This window comes from Ambystoma mexicanum, chromosome 11 (genome assembly GCF_040938575.1).
Source record: "Ambystoma mexicanum isolate Mex_15411 chromosome 11, UKY_AmexF1_1, whole genome shotgun sequence".
Classification (NCBI taxonomy): Eukaryota; Metazoa; Chordata; class Amphibia; order Caudata; family Ambystomatidae; genus Ambystoma; species Ambystoma mexicanum.
This window is the reverse complement of record NC_090934.1, coordinates 1,177,849,631-1,177,866,738: the sequence shown is the minus strand read 5'-3', so window position 1 is coordinate 1,177,866,738 and position 17,108 is coordinate 1,177,849,631. Positions and strand designations below refer to the sequence as shown.

Below are 17,108 nucleotides of genomic sequence, written 5' to 3'. Positions count from 1 at the left end.
GTTTCTCTTTCAGGGGTATTGTCTTCACAATGGTTTTAATTCCCCCCCCCCCTACAAGGTTGAGGAACATGTCACTCTGCATCGCGGATATGTCCTCACCGGCTGCCTTGACAAAGTGGTTAAAGTCCTCCACCCACTCAATCCATCCATCTTGGCCCCTTGTCATTCTGTGGCATCAGTGTGATTGGGAGCGGTTTTTCGAAGCAAGGCCAACTTTGGAGGTGGGCAGTGTAGCAAGGGCCTGTGTTCCTGGGCGGACTGGGTATCCTGGGCTGCTCATGGCAGCTGTTATGAGGGATCGGGTACCGCATCTTGGGGTGGCGTTGATGGCGTGAGCTGGACAGGGAAGAGCGTGTGTTCGGTCACATGGGGACCCTGTGCAAGTTTTCAGTCTGGATCACCAAAGCGTGGGTGATCTACCTGGAGTAGGCCTTCTTCTTTATAATTGTTTACTTTGACTTCCTCCTCTGGTTATTTCTGAAGCTGACCACTTGTGCACAACAGCTCCTACTGCGTGGTCCTCATCAGCGGTGGGATCGCCGTGTGGGGCAGCCCATGCTGCAGCGCTTCTGTGGGTGCCGGAATTGCAGAGTGTAGCAGTTACAGCTGAGTTGGCCACGTGTGCAGAGGGATCGCCATGGAAATCAATCCTCAGGCTCACCCAGCAGATTGCCACTGGCAATAACGGGGACCGCCGGTGGTCTGGATAAGGATGGGTCGCCGTGGAGCAGTGCTTTGCAGGATCGCAGTGCTCACCTAGTATTTGGAGGTGGGATGGGATCACCCTGGAGCGGAGGAGAAGTAGGAGCGTGAGCGGGATCACCTTGCTCTGGAGCAGGCGCAGTGGATCACCAGCCTGTAGCTGGAGGAGCCGATGCGCAGGAAAATACCTCGTTGGCAGTTGTTAGCATTTAATCGAAAGAAGGACGCAACACTAGCTTGGGACAGACCTTCAATTTATTTCCTCTGTCACCTTGCACAATTCAAAAGGAACTGGTTTTCCGTCGCCTCGCTCCTCCCCTTCCTCCCAGTCCTGCTGCTTCCCGCTCAGCATCTATGCTGTGCCTTAAAGGCACAGTTACTCCCAACATCTATGGGTGCAAGGATGCCATATTCCTTCCTTAACGCACAGTTGAAGCCAAGCAATTCATTCCCTCAAAACTCTGATGGTCTGTCTCACAAGTTGTAATTGAAAAACAGACTTGGCATTGTCGGGATGATATTCAGATTAGAAAACCAATAATGAAGGCCCCATTTTTAAAAAACATTTTTAAAAAATGTATCAGAGATATTCCACAACCAGGAAATCTTACTTGTACGGCCAGCCTTTAACAATATCTTGTGTTAGGATTTCATTCATCCATACTCTTGTCCATAAGAATATAGGTTGGACTGAAATTTCACCCTAATAAATTCACTATGGATATTATGGACATAGTAAGTAATCCGCAGGACATCCAGTGAAGAAAACACATATTTTTGCCTACCTGAATTTGATTTACATTTGAAAAGAATAAATTACTTACCTCTCTGTAATGTTCTTTCCGATGGGCCAATATATATTGTGGCACCGCACCCAGTAATCTCAGTAGCACTCTTTTTCCCTCGCACTCTGATGCTGAGAGACTGCGGAACTGACAGTGCACTATCTGCCAAGTGGAGCAGAAAGGGAGGGTGATAAGGAATCAGAGGGGGGAACATCCATCAAAAAGAACATTACAGAGAGGCAAGTTATTTTTTCCTTTAATATAGTCCTTCCTCCCATGATTCCTCATCTGTGAGGGAGGCCCAAAGCAGTTCTTTGATCTCGAGGAGGGATGAAGGCAAGGACACCCTAAAAAGCAGAAAACTCTGGCCGACCCCCCTGCCAAAATTGACATCTTGTCTTGAAAGGGAATCCAAACAGTATTGCTCAATAAGCATGAGAGGACAATGTTGGCACTTGGCAGATGTCCAAGACAGGGATTCCACTCTGCCGGGCAGAGTATCCAGTAATAAACAAAAATTGACCTTGTTGGTGAGGTTGAACAGATACAATTAACAGATACTTTAGATACAAAAAATGAATTACAAAATATAACCCAATATTAAAACCATACAATTTATAAAGACTAATCACAGTTTTTACATCTTAATTAATTCCACCTTTCATACCCAAACTCTCACTCAACCAACCAATCTCACCTTTAAATACATATGAAGGTCAGCCCTTGCATGAAACCCTTTTTGTGTATATCCACCCAGTATTAAAATATTTTCACACCCATGTCTCCTGGTGGTGTGTATATCTGTACAATAGCAACGTCTACATATGTTTCGGTCGGCAAATAAGGGCTTTCGATTACAGTCTGGCATAGTTCCGACCTTCTTCAGGACCTAAGTGAGGTATAACTCTTCCCTCACACTCGTCACACAATCCGTTGGAAAATGTCTTCCAAATTCACTCTCCAATATGGATTAATGGGGGTGGCACAAACTACGGACCTAATCCACAGTGCTCTGGGGGGAACTTTTGCAAAGCTTAAAGCAAAACATTTGCTACAAAATACAGATGGAGGGAAACACCTTCTGAATGGGTGCTTGGTCGAATATTCTAATCCTAATCGGCAGTGGTACAGGTGATAATTTCACAAAGATGCTAGCAATATATTTGCAGCGAAGCGCTGATGGGGAAAACACCTTCTAAATAGGCGCTCGATCGAATATCCCAATCTTGTAGCTGGAGTAAATCACCAGTTAAAGTGACCAAACAACTGATGGCAAAGCTGTCTCCAGCTCAGAACTTTCACAACGACGCGTCCACACGGGTGACGTCTGTTGAAAAATGCAGCACATTTCTTCCTGCGGCGTAGATAAACAAATTACTCTCAACTGGGATCTGCGACATCTGCACAATCAAGGCTCCGTTTCTCGCTCTGACCGCGTAGTGAGTGAGCAACAGAGCGAGGAACGGAGTACTCGGAGTACATTGAAGATTCAATGAACTAGGAATACATTAAAGATCAAGTGAAAATAACAAAAATCATGAACTAAGAATGTGTGTGCATAATAGCCTCACAAGTTTCTCGTTCATATGCAGCTGAAAGATAAGTATCATAAGATTTGAAAATCATTTCATGGCTATCACATTTGGTTCACGAGAACTGCAGATAACTGGGCAGAATTAAGCAGATAAGTTTTGAGTGTCGCTCTTATGTTGTTAGGGTGTCAACTAAGAGGGTCAGCTGTCTGTATGCTCCTTCATGATTGTTTACGCAGTCATTTCCTGAACCAGGCAGTTTACTGTAGAAGGGGAGGGGCAGGGTGCATCCAAGTTAGAGTACATTTTATAGTCTTTGTTCATTTGTCAATATGTTTTATGAGTATTATTAAATATAAGCATAAAATCGATTTAGTAAGATTATAGATGTTTTGTTTGAATACTTAAAGTATGACACAACAAAGTTTGAACATTAAATCTCAAAAAATATAGTTTGTAAATGTACCTTTTTGTATACTTTGCACTGCTATGGCACTAAGTTTGAAATAATATGTTGGAAAATATGTTTTTTCGAGCTGTATTCTAGTTCTTAATGTTACATATGCCATCTTTTTCATCTGCTGCTCTGTTGACATCCTGCTGCCCTGTCCTCCATCCCAATGTCCTGAACACTCTCTCCTTTCTCCTCATCCAACCACGTGACCTCTTCTACCCACTGATTATTTTATTGTGTACTTCATTTTCTCACTTTTGAATTTCAAACCTTTGCAGTTTTAAACTTTTTTGAAATGTTAATCTTTCATTTTTTCTAAACATATGACTGTGTACCCTTAATGATTAGTCAAACATGGTTTTGAGAAGAGATTAACCTCTATTTCAGATAATTTCATACTCTGATACCACACAGGATTTGATCTTGGAAACTGTTGTTACAGTTTGTAGCTATGCCTACTAATTGTAGTTGGATCCCAGGATGCACATAACTTCAGCCATCCGTGATAGAAAAAAGGGTAGGCCACTTCCTTTTGCTGTTCAATGAACATTTACAGGTTCAGAGCTCTGTTAACAGCAGGTATGTAAGGCAGACTGAGAATAACGACGAATGATGCACTCTCACAGTAAACCTCACTTCTATTATTCTCCTGCATTCACAACACAGTATGCAGATTCATTAGTACATATCTAGTTCATGAGAACAGGATCCTGTGAGGAACCAGCAAGGAGATACGGGCACAGGGACATACAGTGTTGACCATAAACCTTTATTAAAGTAAAATTGGGTTGGGAAAATGCCTCTCCGTCCCTACTATAAGAGGGGATTCCATACCTTGAATCAAAACTAAGTCTATGTCAAATGTTAGAATGTCCAAAGAAAAACATCCTGTGTCCAAATAACTATTCTGGCCCTCAACATTCTAACAAAATAACTTAAAGGTTAAAAGGGAACATGTCTTTGGCCTTTAGTAGTGTTCAAAAAGTAAATGTGTAACTCCAACACAAAAAGGTTCCAGAAGGACAGAGTTCCTTGTTCCAGAGGGCGGTTCCCTTCCCATGGATTTCTCGTCACTCTGTTTAATATCAGCTCCTTATGTTTCTCTTGATCAATGACACAACTGGTACACAAAACAGCTGGTCTGTTCATCTGTATCTTGGTAGGATACCTGGTGTACTTTCCTGCCAGGCTTTCTCTCCTCTTTAATATATTTCCATAGCTTTTTGCTGGTCCCGTTGTATCCTTATCAGGACTTCCTTAAGGACTTTATATTACACACCATTCAACTTGACCATGCCTGGATTGCTTTCCTTCCAGGGCCTTTTTCACATGTCCTTGTTAACAACTTGTGTCTGCCTGATATGCTCTCCTGCCAGGATTTTTCTTATTTGAACACATTTTCAACTTGCATTTGCCCTGTATACTCTCCTGCCAAGGCTTTTCTTGTATACACTTTTGGTCTGCCTGGTATCTTCTCCTGCCAGGCCTTTTCTTATATGCACATTTGGTCTGCCTGGTATGTACTGCTGCCAGGGCTTGTTTGCACAGTGTTCCCAATATGCCCCGGTGTGCCTACTTCCCTTGGGTGCACTCACTGGTTCTTCTTGGGGTATGTCGGGCCTTCTGCTGAAAACCTGCAGTGGTCCTACAGCATTTTGTTCTCACTTGCTGTTTCTACTTTTGTTGGTTTCTCCACGTCTCGCGGGTCCTGTTAGCCTATGCCTGTGTCTTCATGGGTTTAAGTGAAGTGGAGGTTCTAGTACCGGGGAATGCCCAGAAGCCTTGCATCCGCTTCTGGCATTTTTGTCGTATACTGCTTCCTGTTTCTATGTCGATGAACCAGTTGGTTCCACAGGCTCTGTTGCAACCCTATGCTCTCCTGGACAGCACTGAGAGAAGCACCGTTCTCCAGCCAGCCTCTTTTTCCTTTGCTGTCGCCTTGCTCTGCACACCACGGTCTCCCTGTCAGCTGCATTGCCAGCTTAAGTTTTCCGGCTTCTGGTTTGTTCCTCCAACCACTAGAGTGCAGCGTGTGCTCTTGACTTCCAGTGATCCTCATTATTCGGTTAATCTTCTTCGTCCCAGGATTCTTGGAATTAGGATAATGGTAGTTTCTGATAATTTATACTCAAAGCCTGCGAAAGTGTTCTTAGTGATATTATAAGGCAAGTCAGTTCTTGATGAATATGCAGTCTGGAAAAGTGTTCTCAATGTTTTTAAAAGGCAAGTTAGCTCTTGACGACTTATATGTAGGGTTTGGTAAGGTGTTTTCAGGATCCTTCCTATGTGGGTAAGGGAGGTATGGCAATATGCCATTAAAGCATGGGGAATAGCGGGGGCATCCCCAAAAAGAAAAGGGGGATACCATGTCTCCTGCGATGCTGCCCCCCCACCCTGAGGGCTGCCTCCCCCCATGTGATCCTCCTTAGTTAGCCGCTCCCAGTCAGGATCAGGTAGCAGCTGCCATTCCCTGGCCACATTGAGAGGTTACCATCGCGAAAGAAGTGATTACACCATCGGATTCATCACAATCTACTTAAATGTGAAATGTGAAATTCCCTGTGATGGTGGAAAGATGGTTATCGCCTTTTCTGAGTAGTGCATTTTCAAGGCCTGACCATTGAAGGAAGCCATTTTTATTAAAAGTACTTCCCCTGAATCTAATTGAATCATCCTGGAAGACAATTGGGTACTTGTGATCCTCCTTTCTTAGTCGGCTCTGCATGTAACTCTAAAGCACATGAGGGTGGGCCTGCGCACTTGAAGGAGCTAGGGATGGCAATGTATCACGCTTAGATCCTCTCAGTGGGCAAGGATGTATTATTTATTATTCATTTTTGCACTTAGATCTTATGTGAGACTTAGCACTGCTCTTTATACAAAGATGAACCCCACGGTTTTGACATTGTTGTTTGTACAGATTTGTTCTCTTGCACCGCACCTTTGTAACTTAGTTGAAGGCACAGGCTCATTCCCACACACCCTGCACTCACATATAACAACACTATTGCACAGCACCTCTGCCATAAGAATGAAGCTATCTTTAATGACAAAAATTCAAACTGTAGTTTCTCACACAAATGTCTATATTCTTAAACACAATCATCCCTGTTTATTTCATAGTACACCTCCTTTCCGCCCATCCACATGCCATTTAGACATGGGTGACTAGCAGGGCCTTGGTCACCATCTCATAACTTTAATGGCCGAAATGCACACATGCATAATAGCACCTCCCAATTTCGAACATATTTTGGACTCCGGTCTCTACGAGGGCATTCAGTCATCAGTGCGTTGGGACCATAATTATGGTGAAAGGCGCTATACAAATGACTGAATGAATGAACGAACGAATGAATGAATGAATGAATGAATGAATGAATGAATGAGAAGGCACCTCTACGTCTATATTGATGAAAAGAAAGACTAGAGCAGAACATACAACACTCAATATGATATTTAACAAATAGTTTACCTTTGCTATATTTTCATCTTGAAGTTGAACTTGTTTCAAACAATCCTGTAAGGCACTGTCTTTTTTCTGGAATACTAAAAGCCCCTGATCCTGTTTGAAAAAGAAAAAGGTCAGTGCAGAATAATACAGTGAATCTATATTTTCAAGGTACAGCTTCATGAGGTAGAATTGCTTGCAAATGTAATATAAGCCAAACCAATTACTTCTGTTAATGAAAATACACTTACGCCTGACAACCTAAGCCTTATTTGTGTAATATTACATGCAGCAATTGGGGAATTGATGACAATCAATGCAAGACTAGTACATAATGTGCAAGCATTTCCTTGAGAATGACAATGGTGCTACTGTTAGGAGGTGCTTAGTACCAACTTGAGATCTCATCACCCTGTGGAATATTGTTGTCACTCATGGCATTGGGTATCTTAGTTACAAGGGAACCCTGGCTGTGTTGACTCAGTAAGGGTTCCAGGGGAGGTTGAGAGCTGAAGGAGAGAAGTGGTTCACTGCTGGGGGCAGTTTTCATGGATGTATATTTTCTGAATAACACCTCTCAACTCATGTGAAGTCTCTGAAGTGTATTACAGAACCTTTTAAGAGCTACAGCCACAAATTATAGATTATCCAAGACATTCACCACTTATAGGGCTAGATTACAGGAACTTTGCACTGGTGCAAGTGCAAAAGTTGCACAGTATTCGCACTAGGGAAAAGTCTGCCCTATTTCTAAAAACAGTGGGAAATATTAGAAAACCATTGCACCATGATAAGGCAGTTTGCCATGGTTTAAGCACCAGGGCAAACATTGCCCTAATGCAAAAAAGATAAATTTTCAAACCATTTTTGCACAAGGGCAAAGTTTGCCCTTGTGTTAACACCATTCAGTATTAAGGTGAAAATGTGTCTTTCTTGTACTAGGGCCAGAAGGGATGACGCTACTGGTGGCTGTCTGGTTATGAGGAGACATTCATTTTAGACCTTATTGATAATACAATGGCACATTGGGCCTCATTACACGGTAGGCGGAGAACCATGGCGCAATTAGCGCCATGGTTCATGCCGGTAAAATACCGGCACCGCCTTGGTGGAAAGGGGAGTTACCGCCCCATTCCAAGGTTGGCGGGGTGGTAATTCCCCCTTCCGCCATTGCCCTTCCCCATTCCCATTTTTGCCCCATAGGGCATAATGGGAAAGGGGAAGGTGCTAATTACGGCACCGCAAATTGCGGTACCGTAATTAGCTCCCTGGGTCCCTTTGCGGGTTGGTTTTTAACGCAAGCAGAAAGCAGGCGTTAAATTCCCCAACCCGCAAAGGGACCTCGTAGTAAGGCGGTAAGGATTTACCGGTACCGGTAAAATACCGGTACCGGTAAACCCTTACCGCCTACCGTGTAATGAGGCCCATTGACTAGTAAAGTACTGTACTGTATTCTGCTCTTGTATTAATAATGAAGGTTGTGCAGCTATGTTTTACTTATTGGAACTTCCTGCATACATACACAAAAATCTTAAATTAATCCGCTTAAAAAATTCCAAAGCAAAGGACTAAATAAATATTTAGTCATTTATTGCAATTAGATTCCCAAAATAATCCAAAATAAATTAGAGAAACCTTTTCACATGAAAAGAAGGTTGCACCTACCTTTTCTGTAGCACTTCAAAGGTGAATCATTTCGATGGACCCCTCCTGCTCTGTTCATCATGAAGCAGTAAGAATCTTTTCAATTTACCCATCTGAAACTGCAACAATTCATTTGGTCTTCCTTGCCTTGGATGTACAGTGCATGCCTACTTGTGCACCACAGTACAGCTGGCCTATTCACACTTTGAAAATTCGGTGAGCCCAGAGTCAGAGGCATATATAAGACATCTTGGGGCCAAAGAATCAAAGATCACAATAAATAGAACATTGGCATGCCTGGATCTGCCTTATTGCCTGGCAACTATCAATGACGGAATGGTTAATAAGAAACCTAAAATCAATCCATTAAATAACTAAAGCTATTATCATTTGCACCCAGCCCAATACTTGAAATGGGATATTTGGGACTATCTACTTTTCAGAATGTTTTCACTGTTGAAACAATTCTGAAAAGTAGCTAGCCCCAAAGATCAATTTTCACAGATTGGGCTAGGTTTGAATGACAATAGCCTTAGTTTTTCAATGGATTGAGCTTACGTTTCTTATTAACCCATCCCACCAGTGATAGCTGCCAGGCAACATGGGAGATCAAGGCATGCCAATGCTACATCCATTGTGTTGGATATCAAATTGTCGCTGCAGTCTCAAATCATAGCCATGTCCATAGCTGCCTTATTTGATCTCCTCCTTCTGAAACACCTTTTTCTTGGCCAGTTTTCCTGCAACATATTGGTGCAGTGCTTGGATTACTGGACAGTGGGAAAGCTGTCTAAGGCTGTTACTCCCAAACATCAAGTGAGGTATAATTGTTACATCCAAATGAAGTTCACACTCGTTTTACTTTGCATAAAGGAGACTCTATTGCTTTGTGATTAATCACATTGTGTATATTCAAACTTGTACTGAAAATTCAAAGAAATGTAGCGGAACACAGAGCAGAGACTAAGCTAGGCCCGTTTTAGCTAGGCTCTGCTCAGGGTGCTAAGTGCTTCCACTATCCTACACTGGTATCTCGTTCTACATTAGTTTTCTTCTAGGATAATAGCTACTGTAGGCTGCGGTGGCGTGTGCGACAGGCCTTTCTGAAGTGCCCGAATATGCTGCAGGTCTCCAATTAGTAAGACCGCAAGAGCAGCATAGAGCAGAAATGATGGATGCCGTGGCCTCTATGAATTGAACTGCCTAGCTAAAATCACAGGGCTCATTTTCAATTGCGCCATGACGTGAATTGAAGGCATAAAAGCCTTGTGTAAGGCTTTTACGCATTTAATGTACACCATGGCTAATTTTCATTAATTTGTGGGGAACTTGCGTTCCACCGCCTCTCTTCCTCTCTGCCCTACAAATGCTCCAGCATTTGCGCCGGCATGGATTTTCATGCCGGTGCAAATGCAGGAGATCCCTACGGGGTCCGCTAGCTTTATGCACCAGCATAAAGCAGGAGGATCCCTATGGATCCATTGTACATGTTCCCGGCCATTTTAGAATGGTAGGGATCGTGTACAATTGAAATGAAACACCCCCTAGCATGCTCGCATGTTGGGAAGGGTTTAATTTAAATTGGGAGCACTGCTTACCATGCGTTTGTGGTAAGCCATGTTCCCAGTTTAAATGAAACCCCATGTGTCGGGGAGGGTTTCATTTCAATGGCAAGCAGCACTCACAATTTAAAATTTAAAGTAAATGCTAAAATCTGCACCCTGCAGTGCAAATTAAAAAAAACTATGGTGGCGGGGACCTGGCTATTCCTGTGTGCAAACCTAACAGGTCCCTGCCATCAAATTACACTCAGGAGTAACATGATCTCCTCTGGCAACTGTGAGACTCACTTGGAAATTGGAGGAGCCAGTCACAGCCTTGCACAGATTGCACGGAGTGGCGCACCTAAGAGCTGCAGAAAAACAGCAATGACAACTGTGACCTCCAATGCCCACAATGACCGGGTCTGACTGGGGGTGACAAAGGTCGCAGGTGTCTTGGCGTTGGCCGTGATGTAAAGCAGGGTTACCCGGGGAGTAAGGCTCTCAGCAGCGCATTCATTGGCTGTTGCCCCATGAGCTTAACAGAACCGGTGGGCCTCCTGTAGGGTCTGGTCCCAGTGACACGAATATCTGAGCCGCCATAGCCCTCAGCCTTCCGAAAACAATGATACAGCGTAAAAACCCTTCTGAGTGCAATGTGATTTTTTGCATCTGATGTGTCTGGACATTGTACTACACTTGTTAAAAAGCAGGTTCCAGGCTCTTTAAGATTTCTTCAAGTAAATTTATTCCAGCTTAATAGTTACAGTTCCACATGAAGACATTAAGGACATAGATAGTGGACAGACACCGGCTCCCATCACCCAGGGCCAGCCAGCAGTAACTGTCACCGAATAGAACATTCACCAAGAATATTCTATCATCCACACACCAACATTCCACATGACATCACCAGATACATCACCAGAGACAGGCACGATACAACACACATCCCTCCTTTACAAACCTAACCTGCACAAAACAAGTCACCCACCACATCAAAACTACCACCTTCCAAGAACATTCCACATGACACTCAACTGAACACGGACACTTCCACAGGCAACCCCAACCAACAAAAACATCACACCCTGACAAACCGAAAACCAAATACCCTCGCAAAAATACTATCATCCAACTACCTGCTCCTGCCACGAACAAGCAACAGGGCTCTCACCCCATGACCGACCAACCTTTACCTAGGCAACATCACCTACATTCCTGACCACCACACAAGTGCTTCGCCTCCTGCCACCTGCCCCCGCCTACAACAGCGCGGGTGTCCAGGCTGCCACCCTGGAATCTCCAGCAGGTCTCTAGATGCCACTCTAGAGAACTAAGACCTCAAAGTCTCCAAAACCATCAACCACAACCTCACATCAACAGGGAGTACTGACTGGAAACACTGAACATCACTCAAACCAACTCCCGTGCTCAACCATCAGCACATTAGTATGAGGGGCAATACTCATACATTTACTGCAGTAAACAGCCATAGACCTGGTGGGGGGGCTACGATCCGCAATGCCCCTTCTGAACCGGCTTCATTATACTTGCATAAGCGTTTATCAGCACCTCCACCACCCAGCCCAGCGTTACTTATGGAGACAGCCTTTAAAGTTCACGAATGACGCCCGTTTTCAGCACAGTAACAGATTCCATTTCACGTGATAACTGATTCAGTTAATCCATGGGGCACAGCTACATTTGACCACCTGGCATATTACCATCTGCAGCCCCAAAGGGGTCATTTCGCCTACTGGCCCATACATTGCTAATTCCACACGAAAGGGGGCTTGTCACCTGTTCCTTCCCCTGTGCGTGGGTAAACATGTCAGGGCTTCTCCCTGGGGACCCCTGGGGCCCAGCTTGCACACTAAGCAAGCAATGGGCCCATAGACTGTATAGTCCTGCCGAGCCTTCTCTCTCCAGCCCCCTGTGATGCCATTCATAATAGGGGCACATTTTCTCCTACCCAGGGCCCTGCTTGCCTGCAGCTTATGGGCGCTGGTCCCACCAACAATGGGGCTTTCTCCCTCCGGCTCGCCCTGCACCCTGGGCCCCTGGGTGATGGGACTTACAGTTTTTGGGGGCGGTGTTGTCAATCTCCAGCAGCTTGTCCTTCCTGCACCCCCCGCAGCAGGGTCCTCAGCCCTTGTGGCACGTAGGTTGCCAAATCCCATCCTCGTCGCCATTGTTAAAAAGCAGGTTCCAGGCTCTTTAAGATTTCTTCAAGTAAATTTATTCCAGCTTAATAGTAACAGTTCCACATGAAGACATTAAGGACATAGATAGTGGACAGACACCGGCTCCCATCACCCAGAGCCAGCCAGCAGTAACTGTCACTGAATAGAACATTCGCCAAGAATATTCTATCATCCACACACCAACATTCCACATGACATCACCAGATACATCACCAGAGACAGGCACGATACAACAGCACTCTCTCAAATGTTAGCAATTTTAAGAGTGCTCTGTGTATGTTACACTTTTTGAAAAATGTATACAAGCTACAAGGGAACTTCCTGGAAGAACGACTGACATGCTCCTTGGTGACGAGTTAATGGGGCAGAGGGCGGCAAAAGCCATCGCTACACGAACATAAAACAAGTCGACTTCTCAAGATATGTAACACCCAGTGTGGATAGCCACAAGGCAGTACATTAGAACTAACTTGTATGGAGCACAGACAAAATGAGGCTACTTCTATAGAGCTCTATTAACATGGCAGCTCTGAGTGGTGCCTGCAGGAATAACTTTGCAATGCGGAGAATAGTGGGAAGTAACAAAAGGAAGGCTAAAAGGGCAATTACGCACAAGACAACACGATTCGTCAATAACTGAAGAAGCACAAAGGGACAATGGCCGTCTCTATCCCTGCTGGCGCAACAGACACCATAAAGGCCTTACATGCAATTAACATTCTGAAGGTAAAGATCTCTTCAACCCAACTGGAAAATCTATGTGGTCGGGACTTGGATTACAGAAGCAGAAGGAAGAATCGGAGATGTGGAAGAGTGCACAGCAACTCTCTGGAAAAAATATGTGAACTATTAAGGTTCACATGAAAAGGAGGGAAGCAGAAACAAATTATTTAGAGGGGTATTCAAAAAGAAATCACCTGCACTTGATTGAACTTCTGGAATCCACCCCAATACAATGCACAATGGAATCTCGCTCCTGATAGTTTTGGACAACCTGACAGTATCTCAGCAATTTATTCTGGAAAGAGCACACAACATGCCATTTAACAAACTCACTAGTAGTTTAATACACCAGGAGACACCAAGCTGACATTCTACTACTGCAAGAGAGACATTTTCACGCAGACAAAATAAATCACAATTGCACCTAGATATTAGTAGTAAATAGAGATAATACTCTTCATCCAGCTCAGGTTATAGAGCAATGGCCACCTTTGTAACTTAACTGGCCTAGTCTCTCACCAACTTTTGAAAAACAATGTAATAAGTATTTTCGGCAATTAGGGATAAGCACAATCGGAAACATCTTCAGCAACTAGGGATAAGCACAATAGGAAACATTTTCAACAATTAGGGATAAGCACAAAAGGAAACATCTTCAGCAATTAGGGATAAGCGCAATAGGAAACATCTTCAGCAATTAGGGATAAGCGCAATAGGAAACATTTTCAGCAATTAGGGATAAGCACAATAGGAAACATTTTCAGAGATTGAATATTTATCACGCTAGAATACACTTAAAACAAGGGGAGCGAGTGGTTAAAGCTTTGGGAATATTTAATTTCTTCTGGTTGTAACAGGCTCTTATATCATATTATCTTTATCATATAGTTTCCCATCAGAACCCCCGGATTAGGAAATATTTACTAGATAATCTCCGAAACCAATACATTTCGTCTCTTAACCCTAGCAATCATCCCTGGTGGGAAACAGCTATAGACACTATTCTATCAGATGAGGAGGGGAAAAAGCTTGTGGCCAAACTGAAACAATCTCTTCAAATTATCAGCATTAACTGACACACCAAGTACCTACAACACATGTATCATACACCTAACATACTTCTTTGCTACATACCTGATTTACCTCATCTATGTTACAGATGTAGCAGTACAGCAGACTTTTTGTATTTGGCCTGGAGTTGTCCCAGAATATTGACCTTTTGGGAACAAGTGTACCTACCAGACAATTTGGTTTAATTACTGAGCTGTTTATTCCATTTACTTCTCAAACTTGGCCATTTGGGATATTCTTTGTAAAACCAGTTGTTAAACTGTGATTTGTAAGCATTGTATCTGTAAGCACTATGTTTTGATAATTAGACACCGGGGCAAGAGCTCATACCCCACATAAGAAAAGCGGCTTATAAAACTCCCTTATTGTAATGCCAAAGAATATACACATTCTACCTTACTAAGATCCTCCTCTATACAAAAAGACATTGGCAAGATATCAGGAATTACCCTCTGAAAAGAGTGGACGTGGGGATGGTAGATGAATCTGGTGTTTTGACTTCCATTTAAATACTGAATAATCATAAATGTGCACTTCATAGACAATTTGCTTATGATCTGCAATGGGGGGGTTAAAACATGATATGAGGAGACCGCCAGGGGGCGTGGAGAAGCATGGCTGCATGATCTTCTTCCAGCAGAAAGCATAGAGATTACACAGAACCACACTGTACCTGCAACGGCAACAGAGGCTCATGGGCAACAGAGGGGGTTCGGAACCCCCAGGCGAAATTGCAGAGCAGGGGAGTGCCGGCAAGCTGCAGTTCAGTCATTTCCGCAGGGTCCCAGTTCAGAAGGTCACGGAGGAGCCCATCCCCCCACAGCCGGAGCGTGGCTGCAGGTGAGGCGATGAGGAACGGACCCGCCGAGCACTCCCTGCACAGGGCCCGCTGAATCATGCTGTTGAGACGCAGTTGCAGCGGCATGGCCTCAGTGGCCTCCACACAGTTACCCGCTCCCTATAACAAGCACTGACATCCCAGACTGCCAACGTTGGGCCACACACCGACAGGTCCCTGTCATCAGGTGGCAATACAGCCGCAAGGTTGCCAAGCTCCCCCAGCCCCTATTAGGCGTACACGCACCTGCACTTCACCCACCATCAAGCAACTTGGGAGCCCTAGCCTGGCATGCCCCCCAACGTAGGCTGGTGATTCATAGTCAACAGCCCTGAAGAGGTAGAAACACCAGCTTTGTGGTTAAAAGAGAGCAAAGCAGTCCTCGCCAGATGTGGAACACTCCGGGAGCAGGCCCTGTAACTGCAGCGTGACCATCCTTCACCAGAGTGGGGGTAGGACAGTGCTGCCCCCAGCTATAGCAGTTACCTCCACCCAGACGCTGCCCCCCTGCCCAAGGGGCCTATGCATTGCACCCACAGAGGGTAATCAGTTTGTTGGCCTCTGCTACAGTAACCAGAGTCCTAAGACGAAGAGCTGCCCAAAACGCCAGCACCCACTGCATTTTCAAGCCCTTAAGTTATTGCCTGCTGAAGGGACAGGGCAGACACAGAGACTCTGCTCAGTGCCGCTGCCCAGAGACATGCATATGGGAAAGCATGGTGGTGTACCTGGGAGTGCGCCCGAGGGAAGGATGCTGGTGAGTGTGGATCTGACGCACTTTGCCTCAAAAGAGGAGAGCATCCTGGTGGAAATCAAGGCGCTCAGAGTAGATTTGCCATCGTCTTGGCAGATCTCTCAGTGTGGGTGGGAACGGTGGAAAGTAAAGTGGAGAACTTAGAGAAAAATCAGCTAAACGCTGATATGGTTGAAATGGACCTCACCGCACGAATGGTGGAGCTGGAGCTCCGTGAAGAGGAGGTGACCCTGAAAATGGAAGACCTGGATAACTGAGAGAGGAGAAATAACATATTGGACCTGAAGGATGCCTATGGAGAAACGCTGTTGCACGTGGAACGCAAGGTGCACGTCATTGTCAACCTATTGTTTGTAGCAGGAGGAGGAAAGGAGGTGCACCTAGAAAGAGCACACACGAGTGACAAACTGTATGGTGCACGTTCCATCGTGGCTGTTTCTAAGTCCTGGCCAGAACACGACTGCCGCAAGACCTGGAATAGGAAGGATCACGTATTGTGATCTACCAAGATCTATCCAACCTGACGCTGTCCGGGAAGAGATATTGCCAGCCGCTTAAGAAGTGACTGACGGAGAAAGGGATCAGGTATCGGTGGGCGTACCCATTCGTCCTACAGTTTGTAGTGGAAGCAATAGACCATCGGATCACCTCGACAGAGGAAGCAGAGCAGGCCCTATGCCATTTGACGTTGGATACCAATGCAGTGCCGGACCAGCAGGGAAGGCCCGCCAAGAAGAAGGGAAAACAGGTTCCATTCTCTGAACGTCCTTTCCGCCGGAGAGGACAGACTGGGCACAAATACATGTGTAGGTGCAATAATTCTTTTTGGAGGGACCCATTTTTTGCCAAACAGCTCTACAGGGATATTACTGAATACTTTGAGATAGACAATACGGGGGGAGATGGATATTAATTGGTGTGGGATGTGGGGAAGGCCACCCGGAGGGGGATCCTTATGAGGGAATGAACACGTGAAAAGAGAGCAGAGACTGCAGGAGGAGACGCTCAGAAAAGCTAATGCAGAAAGTGAGTCGCAGATGGAACAAGTTACTTACCTGTAACTGTTGTTCTCCAGCATGGGTCTGGCATGGATTCACATGCTCATGAATATTCCCCGTCGTCAGGCTGGGAATCCTCGGTAAAGAAAAAATCAGTATCAGTTTCGTTTCTGATCTGTCTTTCTTAGTAGTAACCAATCACTGATCTCTGGGTCATACTGCCCCCAGCCAATGACTGGCTTCTCCCTAAGCCCGGCCTCTGGCAGCCATCCTCAGATTTGGTAGCACGTAAAGTGGCAGTATGACCAAGTGAAGAGCCACAGAGGGGTAGGAGGGAGGGTTCGCATGTGAATCCATGCCAGACCCATGCTGGAGAACAACAGTTACAGGTAAGTAACTTGTTCCTTC

At 44.9% G+C, this 17,108-nt stretch overlaps 1 protein-coding gene across 3 annotated transcripts in view; it reads right to left on the bottom strand.

Moving 5' to 3' along the window:
• VPS13C (vacuolar protein sorting 13 homolog C) overlaps positions 1–17,108 on the bottom strand; it is a 5,236,720-nt gene that overhangs the window by 58,408 nt on the left and 5,161,204 nt on the right. For all 3 annotated transcript variants that reach the window (XM_069624490.1, XM_069624491.1, XM_069624492.1), the window contains one exon: positions 6,949–7,038. In XM_069624490.1, the coding sequence (XP_069480591.1) occupies positions 6,949–7,038 (90 nt within the window). The remainder of the gene's footprint in view (positions 1–6,948; positions 7,039–17,108) is intronic.